The sequence below is a fragment of the Amblyomma mixtum genome, chromosome 1, assembly GCF_055824585.1.
Source record: "Amblyomma mixtum isolate Tamu chromosome 1, ASM5582458v1, whole genome shotgun sequence".
Taxonomy (NCBI): Eukaryota; Metazoa; Arthropoda; class Arachnida; order Ixodida; family Ixodidae; genus Amblyomma; species Amblyomma mixtum.
In genome coordinates, this window is record NC_143012.1 from 260,506,453 (window position 1) to 260,520,412 (window position 13,960).

A 13,960-nucleotide genomic window follows, 5' to 3' on the forward strand; every position below is an offset into this window, starting at 1 on the left:
CTTTGATGGGTGCTAAAAACCAAACATGCATTTAAACCAAACCTTTGCGCTGTGCATTTTTGACAAAAGCTCTACCTGTTTCTCTGAAATGTGCTCCATCTTAAAACACGAACGAACACAAGCTTAGCAAATTAACTTATCTTTTTATTCTTTTCCGTCAGCTAATTGCGATAGGCACCACAAAATCGCACACACGAACATGGAGGCTCGCCCATGAGGGAGTAGTCAGCCCGGGAGGCCAGCGAGAGACACGGGGGGTGACACCGGATCTCGGAGGAATACGAGCGCCAAGGTGAAGCAGCACAGCGACACTACCTTCAGCGCCAGGATTAGGAAGTAGACATTGCGGTTGAGCAGCTGGTTGTCGTATATGGCACAGGTGCCCTGCGACGAGCCGCATGGCTCCTCCCACAGCACGCAGCTCGCATCGATGGTTTGGCCGAACGCGGCACCCGCGGGAATCAGCCCTGAGGCCACAAAAATAAGTACATCCGTAATTCAATCAATCAATCAGTGGGTCGATCCAGTCAATCAATCAATCATTCAAAATACAAGAATAACGCAGCTGATCACGCACTCACCGAATGCTCGCACTATTGTCCATTGAATGCCGAGGCCTACAGACTTGTGCTGTTCAGGGATGCACCTGGAGGGTTGAGACGCAGAGGAAGCACAGCAGATGACGTGACATAAAGTTCATTGTGCTAATACAGAAAAACAAAGCATACATATTGCACAAAATGGGGCGTCATATTTCAAAGACTGCAGCTCGGCCCCAAAAAACTACCCCCCTCTGAACTCCCTCCCCCCCCCACGCCTCCTTCACCTCCCATGCACTACGAATGCAGTGTGGGGCAAAGGGCGCTAAGAATGCCACCAAAAGCTCGCCATGATCCTCGGTGCCAAATACCGGAAAGCGGACGCTTACTTATCTTGCAAGTTCTTATAACTTCTGGTGGCGACATCTGTAGGACCCAATTCATCTTGCACAGTAGGGAATATATTGCAGGCGAATGCCCACAAGGCATTGTAATTCGTTTTGCCAATTCAGTTTTTGCACAAGAAATGCACCACTGAGGTCGACGCAGTGGGAACTGAATAACATTGTCGCGCCAAAGTTTATAACTGGCCACGCGTTCAGCCCAAAACGCTCAGCTCAGGAAAGAAGAAAACACACACTACCAGCGCGGATATGTATGCTTTCGGCTCCAAGCAAAAAGGGTCCCAACAAATGCTTGTTCGTACGCTGCAGATTTTATGGCTCTCTTTCTGCGCCAGCCCACGACCGCGCAACTCATTACGAATCAATCTTACTCATAAAGACGCGTCAACTGGGCTTTCCGCGAGTAGCGTCTTTGTTTACTTTCTTTCGTGTCATGCCCAAATAACATAAACTTTACCTTAGCGTGGCCGCCACGGCAGGCGTGCTGAGAAAGAAGGTGCTGAATACGATGGCTGCCAACATGGGTATGAAGATGTTCACGAGGTCGCATGGGTTGGGGCACTTGTTGCGCACCGCCTCAATCTCAACCATGGTGCCCGGCACGGTGCCGAAAGGACTGATCGAGCCAGTGCCGGCTCCTGCACCGCCAGCGCCACCAATCGGTGCGGAAGCCGTGTGGTTCACGCACAGGCACTGCGAGTACGCCTGCCAGCACGCAGGCCGGAATCTCGAGATTATTTTAGCCCGCTGGCACTTTGGCTCTGTAGTCAGCACTTATTTTATCTACAAGAGCGCTCAGCATTATGTGAAACACAAAAGGTGTGGTCGGAACTTCGAAAACGAAACGCTAAGGACCTGCTACGCGGGTGATTGAAGTTATATCTTCCGCTCTCAACCGAGAAAGGGTATGGTTTTTCCAATATACACCAAATCGGATTCGATTCACAACAGCGCTCAAAAGCATTATTAAGGTCACCTTGGGCGCGTTGTCAATAATGTACTGCTTTTATGGAAGTATTGTTTGAATAAAGACCCTGGGTAAATCGCAGTACGATTGTAATACACAGTGTGCGTACAGTTACGGAAGGCAGCATAGCATTTCAAGATCCTATGTTCTTTAGCCGTACAATGTGTTCTTGTTTTTCAGTGTTATTTTCCAACACGTTGAAGCACTGGGTATTAACACAGTTTTTAGTTTGCTGCTAGAATGCCTGCAATGTAACGCTTATGGAGTCCAGAATAAAGCGCCGCACTTGATCAAACATCAGTTAGATGCGACGTGACGTATAGTTTCGGTTGGCCTGCACACGAACTCTATTCTGTCAATAACTCAGTTATGGTGTCCCAGTTTTGGCGAAAATGTTCTCCAATGTGAGTTACCGAGGTCGCCGTGGTGGCGCAGTGCATATGGTACTCGGCTGCTGACCTGAAAGACGCGGGATCAATCCCGGTCGTGGTGGTCGCATTTCGACGGAGTCAAAATACTAGAGGCCCGTGTACTATGCAAAGTCAGTGCTCATTAAAGAACCTCATGTGGTCGGTATTATCCGTAGCCTTCCGGAGGCAAAATACTAGAGGCCCTTGTACTATGCAAAGTCAGTGCAGGCTAAAGAACCTCATGTGGTCGATATTATCTGCAGCTGTCCATTACGGCAACCCTCATAGCCCGAGGCGCTTTGGGACTTTAAACCCTATAAACCAAACCAATCTAATTAGCTCACAACTCTGGTGGGCGTAAACAATACCATTAGCTCTCACGGGAAGGGGGCCAAGATGTGGCTCTTACGCTCTTCCGAAACACATGCCCTCGTCCCTGCGTAGAAGGCTTTAAAGGCACGCACCCTGCTATCGGCAGTGGCGTGCTCGCGCAGGCATCCGGCGAAGCAGGGCGAGTAATAGGTGTACCCGTCGCGGCCACAGATGGGATTGAAGCGAGATTTGGTGCAGCCGCAGCGGTTGTTGCACGCCTCGGTCAGGGACGCATTCACGCGGGACACGGTGGTTCTGCGAAGAGGAGAGGAGGTGGCTTTTTATTAACGGTTCACGGATATCCCGACTCTCTGAAAAGCCTGTTGGAAAATATGCGAAGGCATCCATTGTATATGGAGGCGACGAAAAGGTTATGAGCTGAGGAGCGCAACAAGGAGCCCAAAAAGCATAGAGTGTATTGCCCACGCATGCAGAACAGTGCTTACAGGCTGATGTCGTACTGGAGGTTCCGGTAAGGTATGTTGTTGCAGTGAAAGAGCAGCACTGTGACCAGCGTTATGGGCGCCAGAAGCACGAGTACACACATGCGCACGATAGCCCTGGCGCCCAGCTGGAAGCGCCCGATGACCACGCCGCCAAGCATGACGCCCACCATGGCCGTCGGTATGGTGACAGAGCCTGCAACCGGTCGTATGCAGTACACCCGTATACGAGGTGTGCCTACATTGTTTTCAGACGGCATGATGGTTGTTTGGATGTAAGAAGAGGCAACAGCTGTGGCGGGTAAAGCCGCGCGCAATAGGTGTATGAAAGGCTAGCAAATACTTGAACCTCACATTTACGAGCATTGCATATCACGGCAGAACTCACAACGTTACTCACTCGCTATATACTTCGCTTCTGCTCACTGCCATTTGGTTCGAAATTATCAACTATGTTTCATGATTGACTGTATCCCTGGAGAGGCAGGTCAACCGGTAAGACAATTCCCTCAGAATAATTCTATAAGGCTAGTAATTTTTCCAGTTTTTACTGAACATATCGTTGTTTGATCAATAGGCAGCTAGTTCGAAAGCTCTCAGTTCATAAGCTCTCAGTCAGAAGAGCTTATGAAATATTTTGTTCTTGATTAGGGATATATGCGCTCCACTACGCATGTGTCGAAATACTGGCTGGCTGGATAACTGCTTGAATTAGCCGCTTCACAGGGACCAACTCATTGCTACTCAAGAAAGTTGCCACTTGTCACTACTGAAAGTGCCTACCATGCCAACAAATCAGCTGATTGGTTCGTATAAACATTGCTGGATGGGAAGAAATGCTACCAAAACGATACAGACTGTATAAGGGCAGAAAGAGGGACTAGTTGCATTGAGCATATCTACGAACCCATAATCGTGGACGCAGTGGACGCTGTCATGCTAAACTGCGCTTGCAGCATCTTCACTAGGAATGAAGCCAGGCCGCTTGCGACCATCACTGCGAAAAGACCAATAACGAGCTGTATAGCAGTGGCCCCTCCTCACGGACAATAAATAGTCTCTCCTTTCAAAAGGAGGCGTGCGAAAATTATCGTTCTCGGAACACTTGAAATTCAAAACACATCAGCCCCTATATTACAAGTGGGAGCCGCAGATGTCAGGAAATCAAAAGATGATTTCGAAACTTAATATGCAGTAAACAATAAAATAGTTTAATCTCCACACTTAAGGTTCCCTCCAGAACCTACTGCGTCTCTACAACGAGATTAGTATGCCGTGAACACACAGGGAGTTGAGTATAATATTTGCCACACAGATTACAAATTAAACCTTACAACTTAGTATTTTGCAGTTTTAATAATTTTAAATGGTAAATCTGTAATATCTGCACAACCCAATTGCGTTCAACTTTTGTAAAGAAATAGCTTGCTACCTTTCATAGGCTTGCAAAACTATGGTTCATATCTGTGCTTGTATTCATGATATTCCGGATTTTTTAATACACAAGGACGAGTGAGCGGCAACGGTATCAGATCTTAGCTGGTAGTCTGAGAGTACACTTGAAGAGGTGAAAGCGTCGCGTCCTATGATGTGTGATATAGTGCATTAAAATGAGGTTATCGATAGCAAATGTGGAATCTATCTGTCAGGGGTGCATTTCGTGAGTACTCGAGATTTCTGTCCTGGATAGTACATAAGTAGGCATGCATTTCTGGTTACTTTATACAGCACAGTTGACCATGTACTTACGCTCTGCAGACCCAGCGAAACAAACCAGGACGAACGGCTTTATGCCAAGCAGGGACATCACTGTAGCCCACATATTTTCTTCTTGCTGTACGGCAGGTTTCGCTTGTTCACCAAGCTTCTTTTCTGCCATGACAATCGCTCGGTCTGCGAACAAGTTTTTCCAGCAGAGTGCAGTTTAAACAGACAGCCTATGTAAGCATTCAAGGGCATTCATTTTTTATTAATTATTAAACTGAAGCAGTAAAAGTTCTCTAGGTGTGCTTATTTTTCTTCTGTCCTCATTGCGATTTTGACAGAAGTCTCTCGTTATAGGCACACCATCGCCCCAATTAAACGAAATTTTGTAGCTTATAAGTGCGCCTCTTATTGTCGTCAGTAACACTGCACAAATTTAACACATGTAATTGTTGTAATGCGCACAATATAGAAGGGCGTCCAGCACTTCTGCAACTGCTGGCCGCACGTTGCAACCATTAGCTCCCCTACCCGCCCCGTTCACTGCTCTGTGAAGCCTCACCTGGCAGTTCTGCTGGCAAAAAACTAACAGGCAAGGCGATGGCAAAGCATATGAGTCCAGCGTAGAGAAAGCACAGCCACCAGGCACCCACCCATGCGGAACTGTCGCGTGTCAGGCCCAGCCTGCGAGAATGAAATAAAAAAAAACACTCCACCCTGATATTCTGCAGTGACGATCGTTTTTCCGAGATGCTCACTCACAGTGCTGGATTGACGCCTTGGTCGACGTAGTATTTCAGGAAGTATCCGTTAATGACAAAACCAGTGGCTGGCCCGACGACGGCACTCGCTTGAAAAGCGGCTGAAACAATTGTTGACAAATTATGATAAAGAAAAAAGCAAAATGCGTGAAGCTGGAATTCACAAAATACACGAATTCACTGAGGCCCCGAACGGTGCTTTTCGACACAGCTTTTCAAGCGGAGGTACACTGTGTGTTGGGGGATTTTCGAACGCCTAATTAGTAAACACTGCATCAATTTGCTGTTAACCTCATGCAAAAATTGATGGCTTCTAAACTAATTCCTCTAGATTGTGTGCATATGGTACCAGCAATCTGTTTCCTTTCATATTATTGTATGTTGTGCGATCAACCAAACAGCGCTTTTATATCTTAAAATTATTACAAACATCACTTTACCCTCCGCTTGGTTGTCTGAATAAGATCTCTATAGGATATCTATTGATTCGCACCCACATTGACAGTTGTTTCTAGGTTTTTAGGCACCGCACGCGAATCCAGCACGGCAATCATTTCGTATTTAGTCATCTTCGTAACCTCGGTTCTCCAAGGTCGCTCCGCGATTCACCGAGACGCATTCCGGTCGTTCAAAGAAACAGGATAGGACATGAAGAAACAGTGACGTCATTGTAGCATAGTCTGCACATCCCTTTGCAATAGCTTCATGCATGCACGCGCACAGCTCCTCCTAGCAGAAGGTTGTCCGCACGTACCGATGTACTTAGAGGACAGAGCCCTTGGGAAGTTTTCATCCAAGTAGGCGATACCCAGCGTGAAATATGGCGACGTGCCGATGCCATTGATGATGTTGCTTAGCCAGAAGAACCACTTGTAGTGACGCAGGTCTCCCGCACTGGGGCCGCACGCCTGGGTGCTCTCGTTGCCAGCAGCTGCGGCCAGCTCGCAGGTGTCGGGCCTCGGATGGCTGAAGGAGTACTGCGGTCCCACGTAGTACGGCAGCGCCATCGTGAGTGATCCGATACCCATGAGGCACGTGCCGAAAGCCATCATCAGAGGCATGTTCTTGTCCTTGCCGAAGTACGTCACCGGCAAAAGGACCTGCGCCCATAATCCCGGTAGTCGCTTCGGGTGGAGGAAACTGTTTTTTCGTGAGCCCAGTGCATCACGGAGGCAATCAACCACGAGAATATATATGATTTCAGGGCTCTGTGTTAGCACGGATCATTGGTTTTGAGATTAATGAAATCACGCCGTATCACCACGGTAGTAGTTGAGGAGCGAACGACTTGATGCTGGAAAAAGCAGTCCGGATGCGAAGGCACGAAAGCTAGGTCAGAAAAAATCCACACGATGTGCGTACAGTTTGTGTACACAGCTGAAAATACGAGTCTCAGTACTGAAAATGGGACCCTTGGTCCGATTCCCACCATTAATCGGCAAAGACTATATAGCACGCACAGTGATATCATTACGTCATGTAACATGCGTCGGACAGGCTTTTGATTGCCTGCAATGAGAGCACAACTTCTTGCTTATATAGCTCTGGCAAGTTTACACCTGATGGCAAGGCGAGGCATTACAATTCATTCAGAATGTCAGGTGGATCTGCTTTGGCAGGGCGTGGCGTCTGGTGTTTGCAGCTGCTGCAGAAACAAGAGCAACCTTGCTCGCAGACGTTCATTACCCGCTTAGCAAGTCCATAGCTCTGGTTCAGTTAGCGTCCCTTTCCCACTGAACAGACGAACCATTTTTGCGTTTCACTTAAGTTTGCGCCATGGTACCATGATGTCCGCAGTGATGCGCAATTTTCATGGTTCTAGTTAATAAATTTCCATGCAGATCAACTGAACCTATTAATAATTCTAACCCCTACCTTAACCGCACGTACGATCCACTAGTTTAAGCAATGGACACTCTGTACACAGCTAACAGCACTTTGAACGTGCGTACCACAAGCGAGGCGACGCTGTAGATACTGCCTATAAGTCCACTTTCGATGCTGCGCAGCTGGTAGCGCTTCTCCAGCGTGGCCAGGTTCGAGTTGACGCAGCCGTTGGTGATGAGGCCCTGCAGAAATGCACAACTGCAGAAGAACGCCACCACGCAGCCGGGCCTCTGCAAGGTAGTGAGAAGGCGGCCTTGCCCCGGAATCGGCTCAGGAGATGGCATCAGCGTTGGGGGCTTCGCCGCCGCTGTGGCCACTTCCTCCGACGGTGGTACCAAAGGAAGGTCCTTGGACTCCTGCGCTCATTCATCAGGGAAACAATCACGTCGCAGTGATCCCTGATGGTCGTAACGTTACATGCGTCCAGGAAAGATAAGATAGCATGGTTCTAACTCCGGTGAACGACGTCATAGGATTAAGTCAAGGCTGAGATTCGCAAAACACTACGGAGTGGAAGAGAAGATTGTAATCTGCCGGAGAACTCCTGGTTGAATCGCTCATGGCCGGGCTATCCTGTCATCAGCTACCTTTACTGTTTGAGCGTTTTTGTTCTGGTAAAATTGGTCATTTTATAACATTGCCCCTGGCATAGAAAGCGTAGCTTTTGTGAATCTGCCCTCACTACCGCTATTGTGAACGCGCGCTCACGAGGGCCGAAAGCAGTCAGGGTGGAATTGAATTCAAAGACAAGACTTCTTTTGCCACGGTTGAGAGATACTGAGCAGCCTTCCTTTCTACTGACAGCACTCTCATCATGACCAACTATCAACTCAAAGAATTAGTTTCCTGTTGCACACCCTCATCGACTTGTCACACACTTCGAGGCGCCAGCGACTGGCTCATACAGGAGCGGCACGCTGTTCCTTATCACAGTAGGCCATTGTGTTCTAAGCAAGCATTTCTAGAACAAAAAAAATGGTCCGCTGTCTCCGTCCGAACGTTATAACGTATAATCATTTGAATCTGCTGGCATCGACGGAACCAGCTAGGGCTAAGAGAAATCGCTTTAAATGCCATCGCTTTAAATGCCGTCCGTGTTTTAGAAGCATGCAAGCTAGATATACTTGAACACAAAGGTACATGGTGCAAGGTGTAAGTGCATAATGAAAGCATACTCTTGGAAGCTTAAAAAGCAATGACAAGGGAGCTGGAAGCACATCTCGCAACTCAGAGCCGCATACGCTCCCCGTTCCGACTGTGGCTGAAAGGATGGTACGCCCTGCATTCGTACAGGAAGTCAACCACGAGACTAGACAGTGCCACGCTAGGCGCAACAACATTTTACAAACGCCATAATTCAGCTAGCAGTTCTCATAATGTTCAGAGCTTGGTCATTGCCTTCTAATCCCACGCAGCTGGGGATGACAGCTTGGAGCAGTACCGTCGAACCATAGAAAAACCTTATGAGAAGTGCAAATTTCCTGAAGGTATTGTCATCTATACCGTGACCGCTCAAGACAATTGAAGGATCTTTCTATGCACTGTTCGCCAAACATACGCGCGCTTACCAGCGCTGGCGCGCAAACAGCGCTCGGCGTGGCATCTGCTATGCCGGTGTCCTGCTTCGGTTGCAAGTAAGCGCTCGGCGTGGCATCTGCGGCGCCGGTGTCCGGTTTCGGTTGCAGGTAAGCGCTCGGCGTTGCAGCATCTGCGACGCCGATGTCCTGATTCGGTTGGTGGTGCTTCCGCTCTCGGCGGTGATGGTGGCGACGGCGATGACGGGAGTGGCTCAGCGAGTGCCTTTTTGAGCCGCTCAGTGAGTGTCTTTTTGAGCCGCTCTTGTCCTCGGTGCTGCTGCGTTTGAGCTTCTTCTGCACATCGTCGGTGACCGATGGTGGAGACCGGCTCCCGTCGCCGGTGAACGACGCCTTTGAGTCCTTCCTCAGCGCCGTCTGGGATCAAAGAAGAACCCTTGATCATTAGGGCGACGTCTAAATTACCACAATTGCCGCTTTCAACGTTCAAAACACTTAGCCCTAACTCTCAGTACTGTCCTTCTATGTGCATGTCGTAACTCGCGTCGGAGCTTCTATAGAATATGTGGTGAAACCTCTTACCACCCTGCCGTCGCCGCTGTTTCCTGCAAGATGGCGTCGCAGCGGTTCCTCTACATGCCTCCGATTGACAAAATGGCAGACCCCTCCCTTATGAAAATTTCTATAGACAGTCCATAGACTGTCTATAGACTTTAGTCTATGAAGTCTATAGACTGTCTATAGACAAATCCTTTAGACTGGTCTATAGACAGTCTATAGATTTATGGCCATACACTTTTAGTAGACTTTTGTCTATAGACAGTCTATAGACAAATGTCTACTGAAAGTCTATAGGTCTATAGGTAGTCTATAGACACAGGTCTATAGACAGTCTATAGACGATCTATAGACTTATGGTCATACATTTCCTATAGAGCTCTCTATAGACCGTCTATAGACACTTGTCTATAGACGGACTATAGACGATCTATAGACTTATGGCCATCGACTTCCTGTAGATTACTTTCTATAGACAGTCTACAGACAAGTCTACTGGTCCAGTAGACATATGTCTATAGACTGTCTATAGACATTCCATAGGTGTGTGGCCTGGCAGTGCTATAGACCTTTGTCTATAGACAGTCTATAGACCTCTGTCTGCTAAACTATTAGTAGACCATTATCTATAGACTGCCTATAGACAGACAGTCTACAACCGTTGAAAAAGGTCACCAGACAGAGTTCACACATGAAACAATCAATATACTTACAAATTTACTTTATTTCCAAGCTATCCAGGCTGAGAATATGCAATACATGCACCATAAGAATGCACCACAGTAACATAAAAGTTGAAAGTAACAGTCCGGCTAGTTTCCTCAGAAGCATTCTTGTGGCCTGTTGTCTGCAGTAAATCATCCGGGCATGTTCACCTGTACAGCACAAAGGAAAAAAAATAATATAAGAGGAACTGAAAAAAAATTTCCCATTCCATCTCTACACATGTGCTTTATAAATGCAAGGCATATCCTGGCTATGCATTCTAGAAAGGCAATCTTGATCTTTTGGTTTGGTTTTATGGGGTTCAAAGACCCAAGGCGACACAGGCTACGAGACGCTAAAGTGAAAGGCTGGGGAATAATTTCGGTCACCTGTGCAGAGTACACAGGCCTTTAGCATGTTGCCTCTATTAAAATGCGACCGCCTAGGCCGGAATCGAACCTGCATCTTTCAGGTCACCATACGAACATGATAGCCACTGAGCTATCACGCCGGCTCAATCATTTCAATAAATACACGACAGATTATAAGTGTCATAAAACATTGTAACAAAGACCCCTAATCCCTGGAGCACGCTACTCTGAATCCAGTACTGATATTGATTTCTGTATGGCAATAATGTTAGAGCCAATACTGATCTCTTTATGCCAATCCTTTTACACTATTTGTAACAGAAGACTTCGAACAATTGTGCCACATATCTGCATTGACTCGCAAGGAGCTGTTAAGAATGCCACCTCCATAAAATACAGATTCAGTGCACCTTACAGAGGGATCCAAAAAGGAGAATATTGCAGCATTTATTCTTATAACCGCTATAGAAGAAGCGCTTCAGAATACCCTGCGTGAATTAAGCCTGGTACACCCGGCCAAATTTTTAACTGGCTCGGGTGTTGCATCGCTAAATGCACCTTGTAAAAAAGGTGCCTTTCGGCTACACTGCTGGCATATTCATGCTGTAATTTAACGAGTGAAATGTCATTTCATGGTTCCTTTTTGCTCATATAATGTTTGAGTGCAGTACTTGCGTGTTTAGATCAACGTTATCAGAAACATTCGTCTGCCACTACGAACAGCTGAAAGAAGCGGCCTATACGCAGCAATGGATATTGTCCATATGGCCTCATCCTCTGGGTAAAGTACCACTCCTTTCATGGCGGACAAGCCGTTTACCCAGATTAGTGCAAATGCGCCACCATAACCATTGCTGCGTATTCCGCTTGTTTCGGCTCTTCGAAGCGGCAGACGATGAATATTTGATAACATTGACCTAAACATGCAAGTACTCCACTCAAACATTATATTAACAAAAAGAAACTATGAAATGCCATCTCACGCATCAAATTACAACATGAATATGCCAGCAGTGTAGCCAACAGGCACCTTTTTACAGGTGCATTTAGCGATGCAACACCAAAGCCAGTTAAAGATTTGGCCGAGTGTATACGTAAGCCGATACTCAAACGGGCACAAGCATACAAAACCAGCAGGCAGAAGCAACCAGTTCACCACAGATTTGCGCCTATAACTTGAAGCACAAAGATGGAACAGCATACTCGTACATGTGCGCGCGCTCTTAGAAACAAGCGGGTTGCAGCGCTTCCATGCCGCGCTCATTATTCAGAAAACTAATACAGTACACAGAGGCTGCAGCTGCGCCGTTTCAAAAGCAGTCGCGAGGTTGAGACAGCAAATTACTGTCACGATAAAATACCGCTTGAAATTCACTTAGTTTTTCCTTCAAGTGCAGCTCCAACAGCGCAGTAAAGAGGTGTGTTTCTTGCATGGAGGCAGCCTAGCCCAACGCTGCTAGAAAAATCAGCGAAAGCATTGAACGTGCTCAAAGTAGGAAGTATTTCAATGAAACAATTAACGCCTTCAACAGGCGCAGCTATAATAACACGAGAGCTTAATTTAATTTTAGGCGCAAATAAGCGACGAGTCACATCGGCGCTTTCGTAACGTAGCAGTCTGAAATCAGAAACACATACTTTGCCTCTCGCGCAAATGGTATTCTAGAAATCTGTGCACGCGTGAGCGGGATTCATGAACGAACCACTCGGAACGGAATGTAAGCCACCTCTTGTCGAGCCGACCTTTACCCAGCTTTCAAAATGAAGTGCCCGCAAGCCAGCGGCGGCGGCCAACGGCTCTGATGACAGACACGGACGAATCCATACGTGTGCAACGAAGGGGAGATGGGATGGCGCTCGTGGGTTCTTCGCGGTGTTTGAGCACGACGGCCATTCGCGCCGGCAACGAATTTTATTCACCCATCACACTATAAGCATTCCTCCAGCGCCGCTTGAATACAACTTTGACAAACGTCTCGCGCTCCAGTCTATAGCGTTACAAGACACCTTTGCTGAAACGTCGGCGTCCACGACGCGCACCGAGCGAGCGTCCATACGTAGCAAGCAATGCACACCTCAAAAAGAACAGCACTCCATGGTCCAGAGAGGCGATAACACAAAGATAAGAAAATAAATGTAATCCACCACTGAACGAGACTGTATGTAAGCACGTTTTCGGAGGTGCAAAGTAAATTGAGCTCACACGGCGCTAACTAACACACAGTTCCATTTCGGCCGTCATTCACAGGCTAAACGACATTTCTGGCCGCGCATCTACCTTGAAACACGAAAAATCTAGTAGACAGCTCGCGAGGAGCGGCTTATCATCAAGGGCATCGCACAGACTGCCTTTCCGCGCGTTAGTAAAGACAGCGGGACAGAGATAAGCGGCATTAGTCGAGAACCCGATGGCTTCCGCCTTAGAAACGAAGATAGGACGTTTGTAACTGCGCACATAATCTGTTCTGCACACACAGCTCTGCTTAGAGTGGTTTAGGAGACCAAATTAATAAAATATAAACGTGTAGACTTACCGTAAGCGGACGATGAAGCTGGATTTTGAAGAAAACGTAATCCGCGAAAAACACACCAACGTCATTGATGCAGCCACGCACAGGGTTGTTTGCAGCCCGAATGATTTTCCGCCGCCTCGCGGTAAAATGGGTAAAACGTGAAACAGAAACCCATTTCACGGTCGTATCTTTATCGCTCGCACTCTTGCCGTGTGCAGCTTGATCTGATATCCAAGACCACAGAAGGCAATTGGTTTATAAGCTTAAATTCTTCGCTTACCCTCTAAAAATCTTATTGTTTTCGTGAAAACAGAACCGAAATCTAACTTCTTGTCGGTATACGCGCCGCATCTCCCACCGAATAGTATGTTGTACAATTCTCAAATAATAATTATAAGGTTGCATAGCTTAACGTCTTTTTTGCATGTGTTCGTCTTTAGAAAACTGATATGCGCCACATCAGCGTGTCATCGGCTCCGAAGCAACAGGTGCAAGGGTAGGAACGAAAAAATACTGGCTTTGTGATTGTTGCGTCGCAGCACTTATTCACGTGAATACAAACTGCAAAGGTAGAAATGGCAGATGTTAATCGCACAGAAGACCAGGCTCTTTGAGATTAATCTAAAGTGTTTCTAAGGCATGGGCGCTTCCTTGAATTCTCACACCCGTATTTCCCCCTTTATTTTCAGTACGTTTAAAAGAGAAATGTAGAACCTTTGATGAAATGTTTCTGATTTCAGCGCGTTGGACAGTAACGATCGAAAGATGGAATGGAATTGTGTAGAGCGATT

The 13,960-nt window shown here is 47.1% G+C and overlaps 1 protein-coding gene across 5 annotated transcripts in view; it reads right to left on the reverse strand.

The window, feature by feature from the left end:
• The window catches only part of LOC149371575 (solute carrier organic anion transporter family member 4A1-like), a 203,366-nt gene that overhangs the window by 50,252 nt on the left and 139,154 nt on the right, over window positions 1–13,960 (reverse strand). Inside the window, exons 2-13 of one of the 5 annotated variants that reach the window (XM_089565855.1) lie at window positions 9,056–9,439; window positions 7,553–7,843; window positions 6,355–6,700; window positions 5,602–5,701; window positions 5,402–5,523; window positions 4,885–5,028; window positions 4,043–4,132; window positions 3,139–3,331; window positions 2,785–2,947; window positions 1,401–1,648; window positions 582–646; window positions 316–467 (exon numbers count right to left, since the gene is read on the reverse strand). In XM_089565855.1, coding sequence (XP_089421981.1) covers window positions 316–467; window positions 582–646; window positions 1,401–1,648; window positions 2,785–2,947; window positions 3,139–3,331; window positions 4,043–4,132; window positions 4,885–5,028; window positions 5,402–5,523; window positions 5,602–5,701; window positions 6,355–6,700; window positions 7,553–7,843; window positions 9,056–9,439 — 2,298 coding nt within the window. Of the gene's footprint in view, window positions 1–166; window positions 468–581; window positions 647–1,400; window positions 1,649–2,784; window positions 2,948–3,138; window positions 3,332–4,042; window positions 4,133–4,884; window positions 5,029–5,401; window positions 5,524–5,601; window positions 5,702–6,354; window positions 6,701–7,552; window positions 7,844–9,055; window positions 9,440–10,293; window positions 10,456–13,190; window positions 13,285–13,960 lie in introns of those variants that run through there. The other 4 variants (XM_089565854.1, XR_016286898.1, XM_089565856.1 and 1 more) reach the window with 4 other exon arrangements.